This window comes from Manis pentadactyla, chromosome 16 (genome assembly GCF_030020395.1).
Source record: "Manis pentadactyla isolate mManPen7 chromosome 16, mManPen7.hap1, whole genome shotgun sequence".
NCBI lineage: Eukaryota > Metazoa > Chordata > Mammalia > Pholidota > Manidae > Manis > Manis pentadactyla.
Window position 1 is genome coordinate 38,426,851 of NC_080034.1, and position 23,998 is coordinate 38,450,848.

The window sequence follows — 23,998 nt, forward strand, 5'->3', positions numbered from 1 at the left end:
TCTTTCTTCAAAGACAAATGAGATTACTACTTACATCTCCTCGGATTGTCAGAACAATTAAGTAAGAATACTCACACAGTAAGCACACAGAAACCATAGCCATTAGTAATGGAACAGGATACGAATCTGGCTTCTCTCAGAGAGAAAGTGAAGGGAAGAATTCAGTCTGCCCTGAGATCTAGGAAATCCTCTTATCCCACCCAAGGGATGGGTATAGGCAGATACAAATTGAGGGAGGGATCAAACCCTAGACCTGCCAGACTCCATCACCTAGGAAAAGCTGCAGGCAAATGGCTCAGGTCCTGCCCCGCTTCTAAGACACAAGACAGTTAGGGTATCTGTGGTGGAGACAGATAACCGGGGCTCTCCCCTGTCCTCTGGGAGTCTGACCCAGACGGGTAAAGAGGGGCAGGTGGGCTCTGCAAAATCCTATTCTACAGGGTCAGAAGACAAGGTTCTGCAGGGGGCCTGCAGCACAAGGGAGGGCGGGCTCTGTCTCTGGGGAGTAGCTGACCTCTAGGAAACTCCCGCCTGGCTGCTGGCAGCTGACGTGCGGTCATTTACTGGCTCCTGCTCACCCTCAATAACCAAGAAGGGCTAAAGGGACCCCAAGCCTTGGCAGTGGCTTTTCATACTGTGTCAGCTCATCTGAGATAAGCTTGAGTTTCCAGGAGTGGTGTTTCCAGTACCACTGAAGCTGTGGACAACTTCTGGTTTCCTTCTGGGCCAGAGAGGGTGAACCTAGGGAACAGAGCAGTGGTGGCTGCCCCCGGCCTGGGATTCACAGTGATACTGGGCAGTGTGGGGAAGGCAGACGGTAGGCCAGCTTGTGCTGGCACCAAGACTCAGGGTGCAGATCAGCCAGGTGAACCACAGCTGACGTTCATGCAGCACTCATGGTGTGCCGGGCACTGCTCTGAAGGAACCCCCTTCCTGGGCTCCCTGAAACCTGCTCCAGGCTGTGTGGGGCCAGCAGCCCCTGTGCCTCGCCCAGGCCAGCTCTCACCATTATGTGACATGCCCAGCGCCAGGCATTTCTGGAAGCGGCAGTACTGGCACTTGTTGCGATTCTTCTTCTGGATCTTGCAGCTCCGCTCACACTTCTCATACTCCAGCTTCATGCGGATCGTCCGGCGGAAGAAGCCCTGTGGGATAAGGGACAGGTGAGGAAAAGCCACAGGGAGGGAGAAGTTGAGAATCCTGCTCTGCCCCTGGGTTGCACCAGGGCGCCCAATTATGAGCGATGGGGTAGAGATTCATTCCTGCAACTGGAAGTAATAGGGAAAAATTTTTTTAGAGGGGAGAGGAAGGAAAGTAAACAACTCTGAAACTTTTGAAGTAATTAAAATAATACATCATATTTACTTTAAATACTTCTTTGGTTAACATAAAATTGAATCTTGGCTAACTTGATTTCTTCATAAATATACCTAGCTTTCTAGTTAGTGGTTTAGTAAAGTAATCTGTGAAATTCTGAAGGGTGTGCAGTTAGGAGGGACCCTTTCTGTGCTGCCTGTCTTCTGAAGCCAGGTCCCCAGGAGGTGCCAGCGGCCCAGAGAGCCCAAGTGAGAGGTTGGGTCAGAGCACGTGCCCAGGAGGGCACCTAGGACAAGAGAAACCGGCCCTCCAGCAGGACCCAGAGCTGAGGCCTGGAAAGGACCCTGGGTCTGCCTGCATCTGAGAGGGCATTCCATAGGCAGGGTCCCGCACCCCCCACCTCCATCGGTGGCAGGGAAAGCCTTTCTGGAAGGTCAACTCACCATGTGACCACAGCCCCTAGGGCCAGCCACCCCCTCCCCTGCCCACTGTCCATACCTTGCATCCCTCACACGCGTGAACGCCGTAGTGGAAGCCTGACGCCTTGTCCCCACACACACGGCACTCCATGCTGAGGCTGCCACACGAGGTCCCGTCACAGCCCATCTGCAGCTGGTCCAGCAGTGAGGGTGGCGAAGAGCTCCGGGAGAGGTCTACAGACAGACAACATTCAGGTGGTTCCACATTCTGCTGGCTGGGGGCCAGGGCAGTGACCAGAGACCATGGGGCAGCAAAGGGGACAGGGCGCGCCCTCGTTTCTGAATCACACAGCCCTCGGCTCAGCCGCTTACAAACTATAAGGCCTTGACAGTCAACCTTTCTGAGAAACAGTTTCGTCTTCTAGAACATGGGTTAATGACAGCTTTTCTGGAAAGATGGCAACATTTCCAGAGCATTTCCAGACCTGACACACAGTGGGGTGATCCCGAAATGGCAGCTTTACTATCTAGGTAAGTCAGAGTCTTCCTAGGGAGAAGAGGGTGTGGGGAGGATGGTTGCATTTTGGGAGGAAGGGAGCAAGAGTGTGGGTGCAGACAGGCTCTCTTTAGTTTACTCAGGAAGTGGCTCTCCTGGCTTAAGAGGCTCCACTGTGTGGCCCCATATGGGGCTGTGTGAGATGTGTTTTATGTAAACTGCAGAAGTGCAGACCTCTGCATAGCACCTCCTCCTCCCCACTCCCCCAAATTCAGTTCTTGCATGGATTCCAGAGATTCTAAAGGATATCTCAGATGCTATAAAGGATAGCTCAAGAAAGTCAAATTCATTCCCACAAAACTTCTTAAGTAGAGCATAGTATCAGTCACATTGGGAGGCACACTGAATTTCCCTTTTTTTCTATTAATTGTACAGATTTTTGAACCAGATGTCGAGTGACAGCAAGGAAAGCAGCTGGCCAAGGCAACAGCTTCAGGGTGTATGTGCTGTCAGATGACTTAGTAAGAACTGCTAGGAGTCTTCTGAATCTCTCCCTTGGACACTAAGAAATGAGCCCTTCCCTTGGAAAAGGGACCTGCATAGAGCCCCAGTCTCCTGACTCCCAGCCCAGTGCTGGCTGCATGACCCCCATGCAGCCTGTCCTGCCTCTGCTATACTGGCCTGCCAATATGCTATCCTCTGCTCTCGTCCCTGATGGCCATGCAATCTCCTCGGGGCAGGAGCCAAATCCCCAGATGGGAGAATCAGTGGCTTGGGGTGGTGTGGGTAAAATTATAACATTTCCAGATTATTTTGCCTGGCTTTTAGTACATCTGCATATCAACAGGTATTCAGAGGGTAGAAAGAAGTATGGCTTTAGTGCATTTGCATATCCTCAGGGGCAGAGAGAGGTTCATCTCCAAATCAGTGGGTGGGTAATTACCTGGGCAAGGGAGGGCTTATCCGTACCTGAGAGGTGAGGAGGAGGGCCAGTTTTGCTTCTGCTGGAGCAGGAAAGAGAGAAGGCCCCGGACTGCAGTTTGTAAGCAGTAAATGGATTTTAACTTTATTTTTCCCTTTGACTGATTTCGGTTTTTAGAGGTATTTTGCCCTGGGGTTTCCTCTCCCCAGACTTACAGGTGGAATGGCACTCCCCTTAGGGAGATCCAAGCCATGGTGATGAGCTCAGACTTAACATTTTCCAGACCTGTGTTCCTACCTCTCTATAATACAGGTCAGTCAGCAAGAGATCTTGATTTCCCTATGGGGAGTAAACATCCAAAGTGCATTCCACTCCCCCCACACCTTCCTCCCACTCCCCCAGGACCCCTTTGGGTCCTAGAAGTGATAGCAGGAAAGCCTCCGGTCAGACCCCATGCCGAGAGGTCCCAAAGGAAGGGGAACACTGGCAGCAGGGTGCAGCAGCCTACTCCCTTCTGGGCTGTTGAAGATGCAGGTGACACAAGTCCCCGCTTTCTGAAACAGCCCAGTCTGTCCCAGAGCCTTAGCTCCCGACCTTCAGACATTCCAAGGAGTACAGCTACCCCCACCCACCCACAGACAGCAGGGAGTGCGCTCCCTCCATCTCCTGGGTACCCTGGTGCTGGGAGTGGGGGGGCGCAGCACTCTGTCACCTGACGGTCTGTGTGCCTTTCCTCGGTATTGGGTGCCTCCCACCAGAATGTATGGGCCATACGACAGGAACTCTGTCCACCAGGGTGCTGCTGCTTGCAGGCACTCAGTGGTTCTGTGAAGTGAGTGATCCAAGCTGCCTGGGCGTCCTCAGCCCCAACGGCTGGAGGGGCTGGGTGGGATCTGCTGCTCCTGGAGGCATGGTGGGGGCCATAGATGCATATCACCAGTTGTTGGGAGAAGATGAGGTAACATGTAAAAACCCTCTGTAGAGACCGGCGCAGATGCTGGGCAGGGAGGGTTTCCGGCCCTTCCTCCTCCAGTTTGTGTGGTCTGTGCACATGCTCATTTTGTGGCTCTTTGTGTAAGCAGTGTTGTTTCTGTGGCTTGTATGTCTGCCTCCTCTGCCAGGCTCGGAATATCTCCAATGACATCACCTTTGGATCTCAAAGTCTGCCTCCACCACCGAGTCTTGTGACTAGTCACCTCAGACCGTTCCCACCTCTTGGTGGTACCTTCCTCATCCTCCCTTGGGGCCCTGGAGGCCTGCCAGGTATCTGGTCATTTGGGTGCCACTGCCCGTGGCAATGCCATCCTCTCTTTTCATTCAACAGGCATTTGATGAGCACCTGCTGTGTGCAGGGCAGGCCCCAGACCCTGACAACAACTAGCTGAGGTAAGAAAGGTAAGAGAACTAGAATACAACAGAGTGAGCACAATAGCAGCCAAAGGGCAGGCAGAGCAGGGCAGGACTGGGAGGCAGCCATCATCGGGCATGTCAGGGAAGGCAACTGATCTCCTTTCTGGGCTCAAAGGTGAGGGCATTGGATGACCACCAAATTGGCCTTCTAGTGCTCAGGAACAACAGGAATGGGCTAAGAGTGCGACCCAGGAGCCATGTAGCTTGAGTTCAAATTCGCATCCTGGGCTCAAATCCCAGCTCTGCCTCAGTTTCCTCCTCTGCAAAATGGAGATGACAAGAGTATCCATCTCAGAGAGTCACAGAGAGGAACAAAGGAGTTAATATAAAGAAAGTTCATGGAACTTGGAAGTACTGGGTAAACATCATCTTAAGTTACAATAATGCTTATTAGAAAGCTGCAATTCTGCAGTTTGCAAGCTGTGTGCCACAGACAGACAGAGGCATGCCTCTTCCTTCCTCTGGTTGTTTGTCCTTCTTCCCCAACATCTTCCCAGAAACCCAAGGGGGAGAGGAAGTGGTTTCTGCTTATGAGGACTAGAGAGCTTCCGGAGCAAGACCTACATCTCTCACTTCCCCTGGCCCTTGGCTCAGGGCTGTGAGGACCACCCTGAATCCTGGAAGAAGCCAAGGTACCTGAGCCTCCTGGCCAGGCAGCCAGAGCTCTGGACTGTGCAGAGAGAACCAGGGCATGTTTGAGAGGCCAGGTCAGGAAGAGCTCTGCAAATGGGACTGGGGGAGATGGACCTAGAGCAGCATGGGGGCCCTGGAAGGTGTCCTGCTGGGAGGTGGTGGAACAGGCATAGGCTGCCAAACTTGAGAGTGGTCAGGAAGACCAGGCCATGATAGGGTAATGGGACAAGGGCATCCCAGCCTATCTGCAGGGAATAAGGGCACAAATAACTGACACACAGGGAGAGAGAGACGGGAGAAGAGGCAGGGTGGAAGTGTATGCATAGTACAGCAGTAAGTTATGGAGGGAATGTGTATCAGAGATATTGAAGTGGTGATAGTGTGGGGGTGGGTTTTTCAAAGATAAAAGTTGTGTTTCTTCCTGGTTAACCACCTGGTTTAAGGGATTATCCTCAAAACACCATACATCCTACCCAAAAGTAATGATTGCAAAATGTTCCCAATTCTGAGGACCAGGTTCTAAAGGTCCCACCACCTCCTCCATGACCTCCCGGTGGAAGGCTGGAATTCTGAGAGGCCCTCCTCAATTCTGGGAGTCCCTGCTTGGTGCCCACTGGGCATGCTGGGTGGAAGAAACACAGCTTGCCATTGGACGCCATCTATTGCAAAGCCGCGCTCCCAGGCTGGCTCAGTGCATTTGCTCACCCAGCCCTTCCTGGGCTCTCAGGAAATGCACCTGCGCACCCATGCTCATCATCTGGGCCCTAAGCCCTGCCTCCGAACTTCCACTCTAACCACAGCCTGCCTGACCTCCCAAATATCTCCTGCCGGTCTACCTCTACCTCCCTGGGAGGTGACGGCTCTACCAAGTGCCAAGTATGATCCTGTTTTGTTTGTTTGTTTGTTTTTTTAGGAGAACAAAGTACAGGCTTTTATTTAGAGATAAAGTAAAGGACAGAGCTCTCAGCTCGCGCCAGGAGGGGACAAGAGAGTCCCAGATCCTGTTTTTATGCTTGTTAGTAACATTTCATTTCACCCTGGAAGCCCGTAACTGCCATCATTTAAGGATAAAGAAACAGGTTCAGTGAGGTCAAGGTATCTGCCCAAGGTCACCTCTGTCTAACATTTGGTGGGACTGGGACTTGAACTTCAACCTGACTTCCCTGCAAAGGCTGTGTGTTTATATGAATAACAGCTCTTTCAGGGCATGCCAGTGTGTCCAGGCACCCCACTAGACACCTTATACCATTAACCTCATGTGACCCCAAAACAACCCTTCAAGCAGGTCGTCTCACCCCCATTTTGAAGTTAAGGAAACTGAGGCTCCCAAGATTAAGTCACATGCTGACAGTGGCTCTGATGGTTACTTTTATGTGTCAACTTGGCCAGGCCAAGGTACCCATGGTACCCAGTTTTTGGTCAAACACCAGCCTAGATTTTGCTGTGAGGGTAATTTTCAGATGTGATTAACATTTAAATCACAACTCTCCATAATGTGAGTAGGCTTCAGCCAGTCAGTTGAAAGCCCTAAGTAAAAAACACACAGGCTTCCCTAAGGAAGAAGGAATTCTGCCTTAAGACTGCCTTTGACCTTGGGCTAAAACATCAACTTCCCTGGGTCGGTCTCCAGGTTACTACTGGCCTGTCCTGCAGAATTTTGACTTGATAGCCCTTGCAATTTGTGGGTAAAATTGTAACATTTCCAGATGATCTCGCCTGGCTTTGGTGTATTTGCATATCCTCAGGGGTGGAGAGTTCATCTCCATGTAAATGAGTAATTACCTGGGCAACCGAGGGCGTATCTGAACCTGAGAGTTTAAGGGGAGGGGCTGGCTGGTTGGCTTGCTTGCTTCTTCCACAGCAGAGGAGAGAGATGGCCCTGGACTGCAATTTGTAAGCAATAAACAGGTTTTAAACTTTATTTCTCCCTTTGACTGATATTGGTTTTTAGAGGTATTTTGACCTGGGGTTTCCTCTCCCCGGACTAACATCTGGCGGCAGTTGGCAGGGAGCTTCTGAAACTGAAATTTGTCATAATGGGTGCGACCTTTGGGAGGGCTGCTCCTGTGGATGGTGGGGAGGCCCCAGCAGATGCAGAGGCAGAGGGTGCCGTTTCACCTGTTATTATCCCCCCAGCTGTGGAGCTTCCAACTTGGAAACCCCTAGTGGGTAACTGGTCTAGGGTAAAGTACCTCCTAGAGGGCTGGAGCCTTCCCCACAACTGGGGAAGGGTGGAAACACCGGAAGCTGCAGAATTAGCCCTCTGTGAGTTGGAAGACTGCTTGGAGACCTTAGGGGGCCATGTAGCATCTGGCATTGTAGGTTCTCTTTTTATCAAGATAGTGGAAAATGTTATACAGGAGAAAGGGGGGATTATTGAGAGAATTAGTGAGGAGAGAGAGGGACTTAGGCAGAAGAGACACACTTTAGTATCACTTGGAGGAGCTGGGCAATAACCTATGGGATGCTGTTAAAGAAGAGAGACAGTTACTGAAAAAGCAGGTCACACTCCTAGAAGACTCCTTAGCAGCAGCAAGGGGGGGAGACAGCAGGAAAAGCCCTGTTGCAGGAGGCCATGGGGGAGGGAAAGGAAAGAGTTGTGCCTTCAGCCCTGGAAATGATGGAGGGAGGAGCTGCTGGTGGAGAAGCCTGAGGAGGCGGGGCTAGTGGCAGATCGGCTACCCAGGCCACTGCTGGAGGTACCACCTTCTCCTGTTTTAAAGGCCTGCCCAGCTGAAATTAAGAAAACAAAAACGAAACAACCGCGGGCTCCTTGGGGAGAACCGCACTCCATGCTTTGCCCCTATACCCAGGATGAGCTGGTGGACATGAGTGTCCAGTATAGGCAGAGGCCATTGGAATCTCTTACATGGCTTTTAGGTCTCTGGGATATGGGGGTGGAAACACTGTTGTGTCAGGTACTGAGATGAGTAGAATGGCTTCCCTGACTACTCACCCTTCCCTCCAGCAGTGGTTGCAAAATGCCTGTCATGCCTCAGGGAATCAGACACTACTGGAATGGCTGACAGCTGCCATCCGGATAGTTTGACCTAAACAGGGTGATTTACCATATTTTCCCAGTAGTTGGAAAACATATGCAGAACTCCAACAGGTACTGCGGGAATTGGGTATGAAAAACATCATCTATAATATGGATCCCCAGGCCCTGATGAGGAGGTGTTCACTATAGGAATGAGAAACCTGGTGCTGCATACAGCTCCCACACCTCTCTTTGGGTCCCTAGTGAATACTCTTGCCCCTGACCTAGGGCAACCCATAAGGGAGGCTACTCATACTTTAGCAGATCTGGGGGAGGTTGAAACAATAAGGGCACAGAGGGAAGTACGGGACACAACTGAAAGGAGAAGTGCAAAAGGCCCCGTGAAGGTCTCGATGACCCAGAAGTGCGTTGATTTGATAAAGCCCAGGGTAGTGAAAGAAAAACTCCACAGGCAGCCCAATAGAATAGTGTTAGAACTGTAGCACCAATTAAAGCCAGAGCAGCAGTTCCAGCCACTGAGGTCCAGGACATGGAAACCAGAGTCAAGGCCTCATGCCCGGCCTGTGTCCCTGCAAAACTTCATGGGAGACAGTACTCAGGATTCGCCTGAGCCCTCACCCCCACAGGATGATGATTGGGCATTGCGGTTTGACTTAAGTGGGGGGTCAAAGTCCCCACCTTGGGGGACATGGTGGGGACCAGAGTCCACATGCAGAATTAGCAATTCATTGGTCCCCTGTGAACGTACAACGTGTCCTGGTGCTGGTGGACACAGGAGCTGAGTGTTCTCTGATTCGTGGCAACCCTGAGCATTTTCCCAGGACCCCTGCTGTGATAGACGGTTATGGAGGTAAGGCAATTAGAGTGGAGAAAGCCCAAATCTCATTGGGGATAGGGTGTTCACCCCCAAAGGAGTATACCGGGTACATTTATCCCATCCCTGAATATATTTTGGGGATAGATATCCTGCAGGGCCTGTGGTTACAGACCACTGCAGGTGAGTACAGACTGAGGGTACGTGTGGTAAAGGCAGTTCTGAGGGGACATGCTAAACACCCACCTTTAGCTCTGCCTGTACCTCAGCGGGTGACAAATACTAGGCAGTATAAATTGCCTGGGGGACACAAGGAAACTGGAGAAACTCTACAGGAGTTGGAGAGGGTGGGCTTCATAAAGCCCACTCATAGTCCTTTTAATTCCCCAGTATGGTCAGTAACAAAGCCAGATAGCTCCTGGCATATGACTGGGGACTACAGGGAATTGAATAAAGTCACACCCCCTTTGATGCTGCTGTCCCCTTCTAGCAGACATTCTGGACACCCTCAGCCATGAACTGGAAACGTATCATTATGTAGTAGACCTTGCTAATGCTTTCTTCTCTATTGACATAGCATAGGAAAGTCAGAAACAGTTTGCCTTCATGTGGGAAGGCCGGCAGTGGACATTCACTGTCCTTCCACAGGTATACCTCCACAGCCCCACCATCTGTCATGGACTTGTAGCTTAGGACTTGGCCACATGGAAGAAACCGCAAACAGTGCGGTTGTATCACTACATTGACGACATTATGCTCACATCTGATTCTCTTGCAGATTTAGAAGGGGCAGTTCCTAGACTGTTGGAACATCTACAGGAAAAAGGATGGGCTGTGAACAGCACCAAGGTTCAGGGACTGGTTTGTCTGTGAAATTCTTGGGGGTTGTCTGTTCGCATAAAACTAAAGTTGTTCTTGAAGCAGTTAATAGACAAAGTCCAGGCTTTCCCCACTCCTACTACTGTGGCAGTATTACAAGAGTTTTTGGGTCTTTTGGGCTACTGGAGAGTGTTTATCCTGCACTTGGCACAGATTCTGAAGCCCTTATACAGGTTGGTATGAAAGGGCATCAGGTGGGACTGTTGCAGCTGCTTTTACTGCTGCCAAGAAGGCAAGCAAGGCCATACGGGTCTTGAATGCAATGGACTCATCAAGACCCTGTGAACTAGATGTTCATGTTACCGAAGATGGTTATGGATGGGGTCTTTGGCAGCGGCTTGAACGGACACGCCAATCAATTGGATTCTGGTCACAACTATGGAAAGGAGCAGAGTTCCTTGACTATCTATTGGGGCTTGACCCTGTGGCTACTGACATGGTATCATGCCAACTGGATGGTTGGTCACTGGCCCCTTTGGGGACAAGAGTTGTGATAAGACCTATGGACCTTGATAGAGATGCAACTGGCTGCTGTATACCATGCCTTGCTGGCTACGGAGCCCATTGCTGGAACAGCTCCGACCAAGGTAATAACCACCTATCCCATCACAGGGTGGGTGCAAGACTGGACCCAAAGGCCATGGAGTGGCATGGCACAGACACCTACACTGGCCAAATGGGGTGCATATTTACAGTAGCATAGCGCCCTCTCTACTAGCTCCTTAAGTGGAGAACTCCCAACGCTTATTGGGGCCAGTAACCTATACCAGTGGAAAGCAGGAAGAACTTGCTTTTGAGTCATTGGTAGCTGAGATTCCTTATCAGGAGGGAAAAGCCCCTATACCTGAAGATGCTTGGTACACAGACAGCTCCAGTCGTGGGCAGCTCCCGAAGTGGAAGGCTATGGCTTTCCATCCTAAGACTGAGACAATATGGATGGAGGATGGAGAGGGGAAGAGCAGTCAATGGGCTGAGTTGCGAACAGTATGGCTTGTGATCACCCAGAAGCCTTCCCCCATAGTTGTCTGCACTGACAGCTGGGCCATCTGTCGGGGCCTGACTCTGTGGCTACTGACATGGTATCATGCCAACTGGATGGTTGGTCACCGGCCCCTTTGAGGACAAGAGTTGTGGCAAGACCTATGGGCCTCTGGTCAGACTAAGACTGGTACTGTATATCATGTGACTGGCCATTTGCCTTTGGCATCCCCAGGGAATGATGAAGCAGACACACTGGCTAGAAGGAAAGCCTGCCTCTGACGTGGCCCAATGGCTACACCAGCATTTGTTGCACATGGACAAAAGACAATGTGGGCTGTAGACCATAGTTGGGGCTTGCCATTGACCTTTGAAGAAGTCAGCAGAACCCGGAAGGAGTGCCTTGTGTGCTCTAAGAGGGACTTACACCAAGTCCCACAGCAACAAAGCACAATAGTAAGGAGGCCAATAACCCTTGTCAGGTGGCAAATAGACTATATTGGGCCTCTGCCCATATCAGAGGGATATTGGAATTCCATGACTTGCGTGGACGTGGCTACTAGAATATTGGTTGCTTTTCCTGCATGTAGTGCAGATCAGCAAACCACCAAGGGGGGCCTGGAGCATCTCTTTGTAGCCTATGGCCGGCCGCAGGTGATTGAGAGCTATCATGGCACCCATTTTACTGGACATGCGTTACAACAATGGGTGCAGCAATTAGAAATAAAGTGGAGATTTCATGTACCATATAATCCTACTGGGGCAGGCATGATAGAGAGGTGCAATGGTTTGTTGAAATCTGGCCTGAAATTGGACACTAATACTCTCTGGGGTTGGTCAGTTCACTTATGGACAGTGCTGTGGCATTTGAATGAGAAGCCACATAGAGGAGCTTTGAGCCCTGTGGATATGCTCACATGCCTTGCTGCGTCTCCTATGCAATTGTACGGCCAAACCAAAGAAGAGTTATTGAAGCCAGGATATGGCCAGCAGAGCAACATCCTGCTGCCAACCCCTACTACTTTAAGCCCTGGAGACACTGTTAAATGGACCTGGCCATGGACGTTTTGACACATGGATCAGTGATGGCTGGCCCTTTTGGCACCTTGGGGGAAAGGCCTGGAAGCCAGCCTCCTGTGTATTCTTGAATGGTAGTGTAGCCAAAACGTCTAGGACGTAAGAGCATCTTGTGGGGAAGTTTTGTTTTATCTTTATGGAGAGTGCATGTACCTCCCATAGCCCTATATATTGACCCATCTGTAACTCCCACAGGGATGAGGGTGAAAGTCTGGTATACTAGACCAGGACGAGATCCCATTCCTGCCACTGTTTTATCACAAGACCACTCTCTTGCATGTATCCTACCTGATGGACAAGATTTGCCTATGCTGGTGTCATTAAAACATGTATCTTACCGCCCTTAAGGTTATTTTCTCCCAGTCCTTATGGCCTGAATGCGCCCCCTGGCTGCACCTGCTGCACGATGATTGCTCTGAAGCCTCAGCTACTGCCTGCCTATGGAATGGACGAGCTATGGACTTAATCTGCATAAGACTTTGAACCTAGCTGAATCCTCCGGTTTGAGGATTCTCATGATTTTATTGCTGTTGCTATTATGTCACTAGTCTCGTCACAGTGCTCCAGTTTTCTTGCCCAGAGACCACTGTGGAAGAAGGGGAACGAGTAGATTGTAAAGCGAAATTTCTGGAGGGGTACCTGTGGGTAAAATTGTAACATTTACAGATAATCTCACCTGGCTTTAGTGCATTTGCATATCCTCAGGGGTGGAGAGTTCATCTACATGTCAATGGGTAATTACCTGGGCAACCGAGGGCGTGTCTAAACCTGAGACTTTAAGGGAAGGGGCTGGCTGACTGGCTTGCTTGCTTGCTTCTTCCACAGCAGAGGAGATGGCCCTGGACTGCAGTTTGTAAGCAATAAACGGGTTTTAAACTGTATTTCTCCCTTTGACTGATTTTAGTTTTTAGAGGTATTTTGCCCCGGGATTTCCTCTCCCCAGATTTACACAATTGCATGAGCCAATTCCTTAAAACGAATCTCTGTGACACACCTACACCTTATTGGTTCTGTTTCTCTACAGAATCCTGATTAATACAGTAGCAGAGAGAATTTCACCTAGAATCATCCAACCCTGGGGTGGAGCTCTTATCATAGATGATAGATAGATAGATAGATAGATAGATAGATTAGATAGATAGATAGATAGATAGATAGATAGATAGATAGATAGATAGATTGATAGATTGATAGATAGATTGATAGATAGATAGATTGATAGATAGATTGATAGATGATAGATGATAGATAGATAGATAGATAGATAGATAGATAGATAGATAGATAGATAGACAGACAGACAGACAGACAGACAGACAGACAGACAGACAGGAGATTATAGATATACGTGATCATTACTGCCAATCAATAATTCTAGGTAAAGGAGACATCACTGCTGAGGAAGACACTATGCCATTATTCAAATGTTTGGACTCTGGTTCAGCAAATACACACCACTGACCTCACTCATGTCACTGACGTGTGGATGGAGTTCTGCATAGCTAGTCTCCATGACTGGGGGTATGCTGTGGTCGTAGCTGCAAGGGGACCAGGAGCCAACCCTGTTCAGTTCAGAACCCAATTCCAATGTGTGTGTGTGTGTGGTGGGAGGATGTTCTCCCATACTCTACACCTAGCGATTCTTGAACACCAGCTGGGGGGTGAGAATTCAATTCAAGGCCAGGCACAAGCTCCAAGCTGTTGTCAGTGCTTCTAATCAACAAGCTATAGACTGGAGGTTCCAAGACCTCCCCCATATGTTTAATAATTTGCTAGCGTGGCTCACAGAACTCAGGAATTCCTAATGCTTAACGTTTACCAGTTTACTAAAGGGTACTATAAAGGATGGAAATTAATAGCCAGATGAAGAGATACATAGAGCAGGGTCCCAGATAAAGGAGATTCTATGCTCATGGAGCTTTGGACCTGGCTTAGTGGCACTTAGAAGTGTTCTGGTTCCCCAAGCATGGAAGCTGTCTCAGACAGCGAGGCAGGATGCAAAAAACAGCAAAATGCTCTTATGGGTTTTTGTGAAGGCTTCATTGCATAGTCAGGATTAATTTAGTCAGGATTAACTAAATTACTGGCTATGGGCTGATTCAACCTCTAGCTCCAGCCCCGCTATCCTCTCCCCTTCCCGGGGTTGCGGCCTGGAGGCTGAGAGTTCCCACCCTCTAATCACCGCTGGGGGTCGTCCCCCTAACAACTAGCCTTGCCCTTGGGTGGGCTCTAAAACAGTCTCATTAACATAACAAGACACCCATTTGACCTTTACAGCTCTGAAGCATTTTTTTTTTTCTCCAGAACTGTGGATGAAGACCAAATCTGAGGAAAATATTTTGGTCATTTGAGGACTGTATATATATATTTCTTATAAATCATTGTATCACTGGCAAAGCCTCACAGGCAAATAGTTTCTGAACCAGGGCTGATTCTGCAGGACTCGGGGGCTGGGGTAGAAAGCAGCCTTAGTCTGCTGTCCTGTTCGGCCAGACTGTGGGCTCCAGGACAGGCACTCAGCCTTGTCTCCCGCTGAACGGCCTGCCCGACACCCACCAAATGCTTGCTGAACGAGAGGAGGCGCCACGGCCAGAAGGAGGACACGGTATCTTCCTCAGCCCCATGCTAAGACCCTGATCTCTTTTTCGGTTGTGACTGGGATGTTCATCACTGAAGTAGGGGAAGAAAAGCGCGGGAGCAGGGTGTGAGCACAAGGCCAGCAGCCTCAGCTTGTGAGTTCCTCATTGCCGAGTGCTAGGCGCGGGGGTTGCGGAGCGGGGATGAGGAGGAGGTGCTTGTCAGGTGTTGAGCTTGGTACAGAGATTTCTAATTTTGGTACAGAGCCTCTGGAGGGTCAGAAGGGAAGCCACCTGGGTAGCCTTCCTGCTGCTTCAGGGCTTGAGGCTGTGCTCATCCCTGTGGGTCCCTGAGGGAACTCCAGAGGCCCAAGTCATAGTCCTATGGGGCAGGGCAGGGAACCACAGAGGTGGTGTGCCAGATACCACCATTTACTCCTCACCCGGCTGGCCCTTGAGGTGGGCAGGATGCACCTTCTAAAGGTGAAGAATTGAGGGAGACTTTAAAGGAGAAGTTAAGGCACCAGTGAGGGCCATAGCTCACAGTGGCAGATCTGGGATTCCTGCCCTGGTTTGTGTGATCCCCTACACGGGAGGGGGCTCTGTCTCAGGGTCCCTTACCTGTCGGCTTTTAAAGAAAAACTTACTTTAACCCTTTGAAGAAAAGCATTGTATTTGCTTTTTAACTTACGAGAGTATTGCAGGCTTGTTGAGAAGAAGATATAAGGGCACACAGCACCTAATGCAGACCCTCTCCACCCATTCCTGCTCCTCTGAGTTAGCCCCTCCAGTTGTGATGTACTACTCAACTATATAGTGTACTATGTACCCCAGTCTTTTGTGTATATACTCTTCTAGTGTCTTCTATGATACATAGTGATTTTTAAACAATGGTATCCCAATTTGTCAGGAATGTAGCTCCCTGTAGGTATACACAGACCTACCTTATCCTTTGTAATGACTACAGAGCATTCCACAGTATGGCTCTATCACAGTTTACATAACCAATTCCCTACAGATGGGCGCTTTCCAATGTTTTGCTTGTATGAGCAGTGCTGCAGTAAATAAATGTGGAAATCTCTGTGCACACTGAGCAAGTATCTACATGGGACACATTCCTTGGAGGGGAACTGCAGGGCCAAAGGAATGCACACCACAAAGTGCTGGCTGCACTGCCAAACTGCCCTTCCGTTCTCAGTTGGCTGAAAGACCACGCCCTCACCCTCTGGCAGACACAGTCCTCTCTGCCAATCCAACAGGCAAAGTGACATCTCATCTGAAGATACCTTCTTTGATTGGTGAGTAGACTGAAAAATATTTCATGTTTTCTGGCCACTTATATTTGTCCTACCATGAACTGCCTGTTTTTCTATTTTTCTGTCGGGTGGCTTGTCTTGTGGAATTTGTGGGAACTTTTTAGACACTATGGCTTATCCATAATGATTATGTTAAACAAACCCATCCTGTTTCAATTATGAACAAGGAAGTCTTTCTACCTCTGCATCATCCATTTATTGATAAGCAGAACCTATTAAACACCACATCATACACAGCACTTAACGCTGGTTAGGCAAATTCTCCCTCAGACATCTCCTTAGGTGTCCTAAAATCCCACTGATAAGGCTCGAGATGCCCACGTCCTCATGCGTGTGCTCCCAGGCATCCCACTCTGGTCTGCACATGAACAGCAGTACCACTTGGGGATATGGTCTCCAAAAGTATGTTTAGGGAACCCTAGGACAGGACATTACCCTGCAGGTAACTTGTGTGTGTATGTGCCCAGATGTGGGGATGGGATGGGCAAGGCAGGCGGTGAGGCCACAAACCCCATAGCCCTCTCTTCCCCTTTTACCCTCCCTTGGTGTGCTCAGTGACATCCCTTGCTCATCCTTGCCCTCAGTGTCTTCCCTCTGCTTCCTAACCCTCCTCATTCGTCTCAAGTTCAGAATAGTATATGTTATTAGCGCTGAGTGACTGAGCACTCCTGTTTAGCTGTTCTTCTCTTCCGAGAAAGGCTGGGCCTCCAAAGCCATCCCAGCCACCAGCCAACCAACAGGGAGTAGGCTGCCCTGGGGGGATGGGGATACCTTCTCTTGGGCCCTGAAATCATACCAAGGTCATTCCTGTGTGTCTGGGTGGGATCAGGGGGACTGGAAGTTGGCTCTCCCCTCACCCTACCCTATCGTATACCCTGAAGAGAAAACAACCAGCTCTACAAAATCCCAGGACTTGCTCTGCAGGTTAAAAGAAGTTGACTCAAGGGTTCAGGTCGTTTTTAGTTGCAGGCCCGGGCAGAAACCTGACCTATCTCAACAGCCCCCACCCTCCTGGACTCTGACACCACCCACCTCCTCCCCATGCAGACTTAGGGATCCAGAATCCATCCTCATGGGACAGGACTGCTCCTCTGTCCTGAATCACCAGCTGGGGCCAGGATTTCCTTCAGCTGAAACCAGCAGCAAGCCCAAGATGCCCCCTCCTGGCAGTATATCCTCTCAGGACCCTGAGTTCCCTCTGAAGGAAGCAAACAAGCATCAGCTGGATGTGCTCAGGTGGAGTGTGAAGGAGAGAAGCTGCAGTGGGGAGTCGGGCACGGGGAAGGGGCATCAGCAGCAGGGAAAGCCAGGGGCCAAGGAGTGGATTCTGGGGCCCTGGAAGGTGGACATGACATGATGATATGAAGATGGTGATAGAACAGCACAGAGTACAAGGGAAAAATGTGTACAGTACTGCTGACAGGGGAAATAAAGGGCAACCAATAGGACAAGAGAAGCTAAAAACTGGCTGCACAGAAGTAATATTAATTACAGTCATTCATACTAACTGCTTAGCATTTATGCCTAATTACAATGCAGCTCGATGATGTATATAATTAGCACCAGATCAACTGAGCTGTGTGTTGATTGATCAAAGAATCACAGGTTATAGCTGATTTTCCTAGGGTGTATTGATGCCGACTGATCCTGGATCCCTCTTGGTAGTAGTGATGGGAATAATAATGATGATGATATGAACTAGAAACATTAACTCATTTGTCACAGAAAGCCCATGTCCACACACCCTGCAATCCTGGTCTGTTTTACAGAAAGAAGTGGTACAACTTGCTCAAGGTCCTGCAGCTGATGAGCAACAGGGCAGGGCTGTGAACCTAGGCTGTCTGACTCCAGTCCTTAACCACTCTGCTACTCTGAACCCCCATGACGCTGTTTGGCCAGTTCCCATCACCCCACTTTCCAACCAAGTCCCCTGTAGGCTCCCTCCTCACCTGTATAGCTGCTGGAAGGAAGTGAATGCTCTGGTCCCCCATTGAGCTCTGGGGCTCTTTCTGCCTCTGCCACTTCCTCTTTCTCCTCCTCTTCCCAGATCTCAGGGGCTTCCTCCGGTGGCTGCTCCATGGCTGATTTCCCCTCGGCACCACACCTACAGGCCCGCTCATAGCTCTGGCATCATCTGTGTCTGAACGCAGACGGACCTCTACAGGGCAGTTCCTGTCAGCCTGGGCAAAGGGGCAGACAGGAAGAGGTTGGGGGATAGGAGTTAGGCATGTTCAAGGGCTGCCATCTGGAGGGACAGGATGGAGTATGGGACTCTTCCGAGTAGGAATGTCTTCTCCCTACAGGAGTGGGTTCTATCCTTCCCATGTCTGGATGTGGGAAAGAAGACACGAGCCCCTGCTGTTGGGCTTACAGCTGACATCAGATTTGCAACTAGCCCCTCGATGACATAGCCATCAGGCAAGGGAGATGCACTCTGTCCTGGAATCCTTCCAAGGTGCACTACTGTGCAGTGACCCTATGTCCAAATCACCCAGGAGAAGGCAGTTGCAACCCTCAGCAAAGAAAACACTATCCATAAATGCCACAGTCAGAGGTGGTAAGATCATGAGGTGTTGTGGGACATAGTCATCCCAGCAGGGAATAGCAGAGAGATGCCTTTAGAGTGGGAAAGATTTTGAGCAGAGATGGCATGGAACTGGTCTTGCGGATACAGAATGAGAGAAGACTCAGAGGCAGCACAGTGGGGAGTGGCAAGGAGTCCTGCTGGCTAGGGAGCAGGTGCTACAGAAGGGATCTAGAGGGCTGGCAGGGAGGGTGAGCTATATCCAGGCATGTGCGCTTCAGCTCTCCTGGCACTGGGAGTGTAACTGGACCCACTGAGCGCAGTCCAGCCCTGGTGGAAGGATGAGGAGCAGAAAAGACCTGCTTTAGGGAGACTGCTTCTCTTGGATGTCCAAGAAGCTGGGTGAAGGAACTTTGGTAAACATGATAGGGAATTAGCTGGAGAGGAATAAAAAGAATTATAGTAAAGCCACAATAATTAAAACAGAGTGGTACTGGCACATGAATAGATAATGAAAGAATCAAGAGTCCATAAATAGATGCAAACACATATGGAACTTTAATATGTTATAAAGACAGCACTTCAAAATTAAAGGGAAATGATGGATTCTCAATAATTGGTATTGCGACAACTGAGTAGCCATCTGGAAGAACTAAATAACTTGTATCCCTACCTCACACTTTATACCAAGACAAAATTCACATAGATAAAAAACAGTTTAAGTTAAAAACACATGAACTATATAAAAAAATAGTCTTGAGGTGGGTAAGAGCTAAGCATGACACTAAATCCATAAAAGCTTTATTTTATGGTTTAAGAGATTATGACTAAAAGATTAATATATAAAAATATAAAATTTCTACATGGTAAAAAACCATCTAAGAAAAAAATACCAGATAATAAACTGTAAAAAATATTTGCAACTCTCACCAAAAGGCTAATTTCCCTCAAATATTTCCTACAAATTAATAGGTAAAAGACTAGCAATCCAACAGAAAAATGGGCACAGGATATGAAAAATGTATATGCTGAAAAGGTACACACTTGGCTCTTAAACGTATGAAAAGAAACTCAACATCATTCATAAAAAAAAGGAATGCAAACTAAAACAACATCGAAATACATTTCTTATGGTCAGATTAAAACAAATGCTAACATGTTGTTGCTAACCATGTGGGCAAACATAATCTCACACATCCCTGGTGGAAAGGTAAATTGGCACAACCTCTAATTAGGGCAATTTGGCTACATTTATCTAAATTACAGGTGCATACACATTTCCTTTGATCCAGCAATACCACTTCTAGGCTGTATCCTGCAGCTATACTTCTACTTAAGCAAAATGACATATGGTATCAGTACAAGGTTCTTCATTACAGTATTATTTGACTGGTAAAATGTGAGGAACAGTTAAATTTCCATTAATAGGGGACTTATTAAATAAATTACGCTACAGTACTGGAATTCTATGCAACCACAAAAAAGAACAATGACATATATGGACTGATATGGAATTATCTCTAAGATATATTAATAAGGGAAGACAATTTGCAGAATGAAGTTAAGAGCTACACCTCATGCAGAAAAGAGACCTTAAGGAGTAGCTGCTTATGCATGTCTGAGAACCCTGGAAGGCTACATAAAAACTGGGAACACTGGTTGCCTCTGGGGAAGGGACTGAGTGTCTAGGTCACTGACGGGAAATAGTTTGAACCTTATAAATTCTAAACTACAGGCATGTTACCTGTTTAAATTAAAGATAAGTCTAATTGAGTGAAATAAAAAGGGAAAACTTACTAACAGTAATGTGAAAGATGAAAGGAAGTCATCAGTGTTTAGCTCAAGTCCTTTTATTTTTCAGGAGACAGCTGGAGTTACTGATGAACTTTACAGCTCAGCCACATACACAGAAAAATTTCAGAGGTAACCACTAAGATGCCATAAATAGAATGTATGATTTCTAAATTATTACAGTAGAATGGGAAAACTTAAGGAGAAGTCATGTAGTACCCTAGCTCTCTGAATGAGAAAAGTCTCACAGACAGGAGACTGGAGACTTAACAACTATATGTAGTGTAGATGGTGGATTAGATCCTGGAACAGAAAGAGGACAATGGTAGAAAAAACTGGTATGATTCAAATAAAGCCTACTTCCTTTGGTTAACAGTATTGTGCCAGTGTTCATTCTTAGCTTTGGGAAGTATATGATGTTTATGTAAGATGCTGACAACAGGGGAAGCTGGATGAAGAGTATATGGGAACTCAGCACAATCTCTGCAGTATTTCTGTAACTCCACACTTTTTGAGTTTAAAAAAACCCAAAGCTTAAAAAAACCTGGTTTCAAAAAAAACAACAACAACAACAACAAAAAAAACCTGGTTTCCTGCCTTCTCTTGACAATTGGGCAGACACCTGCATGTCCCCGCCTGAGCAGTGGACACCCCTTTACTTGGGCATGCACTCAGCACTGCCATCTTCCCCATTACATCTTGCTGTCACTCTCCAGACACTGCACTCACACTGCATGAGCTGTGCCCTCTAGCAGGGATCTGAGTCTGCTGAGTCTAAGTCAGTGCCTCAGGGATCAATCCCTGTTCATCCCAGAGCATTAAACTTCGGGATCACAGGACCCAGTGCAAGGAAATGCTCAGAGGCTCAGTTCCTGCCCTGCGGCTCTGGGGTCCTAGTTGTCTACCCAGTTCTATTCCCCCTTCTTTCGTCCTGAGTCCCAATTTCCTTTTGATCAGCCACATATCTAGCTAAATACTCAATTTCCCAAACTCTCTTGCAGCTACCATGTTCATGTGACACAACTGTGACCAACAATATGTAAACAGAAATCCATGAGGAGGGTTTTCCGAAAAAACTATTCCTCTTGGATAAAAAGAGACAAAATTTTTATCCTTCCCCACTTCCTCCCTGGAGTAGGAAAACTGTGACTGGAGGTGTAACAGCCACTTCCTGCACTCGAGAAGACAGGTTAAGAGAAAGGGACAGAAAGTTAGGAGAAGCCTGGTCATCATGGAGCTGCTGAAACAGGCCTGGAATGCTTATCTCCAGAATTATTAGGTGAAAAAATTAAACACCTGATTCATTAGGCACTGTCTGCCAGATTTCAGTTGCATGCAGCTAAACACAATCCTGAGTGAACTAGCAGGATGTGAGGCACTCAGTGAAAGAGAAGAGTGAGACTGTGGGGAGGGGGCTGGTGACAACACTGGAAAAAGGACTTTGGTAATCCTCGTGAGCAGTTTGTGACTGCTGTGGCATAGATTAACTGGCCAAAAAAAAATCAGCTATTATCCAAATAACAAGGACCAGAGACACTGGTTCTTCATGCTCCACAGCATTGAAAAGTCTGGAAATAGAGGAGGCAGAGGCAGGTAAGAGATGGGAGACCCACAACCAGGCCTATGGCTGCAGTGGCTCCAGGAGGCATCGAGAGGGACAGCAGGCGCCAGAAGAGTCAGCCAACATGACTTCTAAGAGCCGGGAGTACAGTGGCAGCACTGACTGCAGGGTAAGTGGAATGAGGCTGACTAGAACAAATAGTTTCGCATCCATGTAGCTTGAGTGGACAGGGAAACACACAGCAGGCTGTGGAGATGAGAGCCAGTTTGGGACATAATGATCTGGCAGGTGGAAACAGAGGAGGAAAAATGACAACACTGCCTGTATCGAAACTTGACAAAATATTCACACATTCCCTCAAACCCTCTGATCCTTAGAGTGACCCTGGAGTGTTGGGACTGTCAGAATCCCGGAGGGATGGGTATGAGCTGACTGAGCTCCCACTATGACCAGGTGCCTGCTGGGCACACGACAAACAGGTTCTGCTCAATCATCATTAAGGTCCCATAAGGCGAGCCCTGTGAGCTCCATGGGCAGATGAGGAAAGGGACTAAAAGCCAGGGCCCAAGGAGCCTGACAATCCTTTCAGAGAACCTGCAAGAGGATGAAGCAGGGCTAACATTCAAAATATATAAAGAACTCACATGCCTCAACACCCCAAAAAAACAAATAACCCAATTAAAAATTGGGCAGGGTCTTCAACAACTGTTGAAGGTGTTGGCAAAATTGGACAGCTACATGCAAGAGCATGAAACTGGATTATTGTCTAACCCCATACACAAAAGTAAACTTAAAATGGATCAAAGAACTGAATGTAAGTCATGAAATCATAAAACTCTTAGAAGAAAACAGAGGGAAAAATCTCTTGAATATAAACACGACCAACTTTTTCCTGAATGCATCTCCTCAGGCAAGGAAAACAAAATAAAAAATGATCAAATGGGACTACATCAAGCTCAAAAGCTTCTGTAGCAAAGGACAACATCAGTAGAACAAAAAGGCACCCTACAGTATGGGAGAATATATTAGTAAATGACATATACAACAAGGGATTAACATCCAAAATATATGAAGAACTCACAAGCCTCAACACCCAAAAAGCAAATAACCCTATTAAAAAATGGGTGGAGGACATATGAACAGACACTTTTCCAAAAAAGAAATTCAGATGGCCAACAGGCACATGAAAAGATGCTCCACATCGCTAATTATCAGGGAAATGCAAATTAAAACCACAATGAGATACCACCTCACACCAGTTAGGATGGCCAACATAGAAAAGACTAAGCACAACAAATTCTGGGGAGGATGCAGAGAAAGGGGACCCTCCTACACTGCTGATGGAAATGTAAGCTAGTTCAACCATTGTGGAAAGCAATATGGAGGTTCCTCAAAAAACTAAAAATAGAAATACCATTTGACCCGGGAATTCCACTCCTAGGAATTTACCCAAAGAAAACAACTTCTCAGATTCAAAAAGACATATGCACCCCTATGTTTATTGCAGCACTATTTACAATAGCCAAGATATGGAAGCAACCTAAGTGTCCATCAGTAGATGAATGGATAAAGAAGATGTGGTACATATACACAATGGAATACTATTCAGCCATAAGAAAGAAATAAATCCTACCATTTGCAACAACATGGATGGAGCTAGAGGGTATTATGCTCAGTGAAATAAGTCAAGCAGAGAAAGACAAATATCAAATGATTTCCCTCATTTGTGGAGTATAACAATGAAGCAAAATGAAGGAACAAAACAACAACACACTCACAGACTCCAAGAAGGAACTAGTGGTTACCAAAGGGGAGGGGTGGAGGAGGGTGGGTGGGGAGGGAGAAGGGGATTGTGGAGTATCATGATTATTGCACATGGTGTGTATGGGGTCATGGGGAAGACAGTATAGCTCAGAGAAGACAAATAGGGACTCTGTGGCATCTTATTACACTGACAGACAGTGACTACAATGGGGTATGGAGGGGACTCAATAATATGGGTGAATGTAATAACCACATTGTTTTTCTTGTGAAACCTTCAAAAGAGTATATATCAATGATACCTTAAAAAAAAAAAAAAAAGGGCAGGGACCTGAACAGACACTCCTCCAAAGAAGAAATACAAATGGCCAACAGGCACATGAAAATATGCTCCACATCACTAATTATCAAGGAAATGGAAATTAAAACCACAATGAGATAACACCTCAAACCAGTTAGAATGGCTACCATACAAAAGACAAGAAACAAATGCTGGCAAGGATGCAGAGAAATAGGAACCCTC

At 47.8% G+C, this 23,998-nt stretch overlaps 1 protein-coding gene across 11 annotated transcripts in view; it reads right to left on the reverse strand.

Moving 5' to 3' along the window:
* Nucleotides 1–23,998, reverse strand: part of PPARD (peroxisome proliferator activated receptor delta) — a 117,210-nt gene that overhangs the window by 14,975 nt on the left and 78,237 nt on the right. For 8 of the 11 annotated variants that reach the window (XR_008994420.1, XR_008994423.1, XR_008994422.1 and 5 more), the window contains 3 exons: nt 17,788–18,018; nt 1,816–1,970; nt 1,007–1,145 (listed from right to left, as the gene is read on the reverse strand). Coding sequence is in view for 4 of the 11 variants with exons in the window: in XM_057494134.1 (XP_057350117.1) it covers nt 1,007–1,145; nt 1,816–1,970; nt 17,788–17,917 (424 nt within the window). In the remaining 7 variants the exon portion in view is untranslated. The remainder of the gene's footprint in view (nt 1–1,006; nt 1,146–1,815; nt 1,971–17,787; nt 18,019–23,998) is intronic. The other 3 variants (XR_008994418.1, XM_057494132.1, XM_036920082.2) reach the window with 1 other exon arrangement.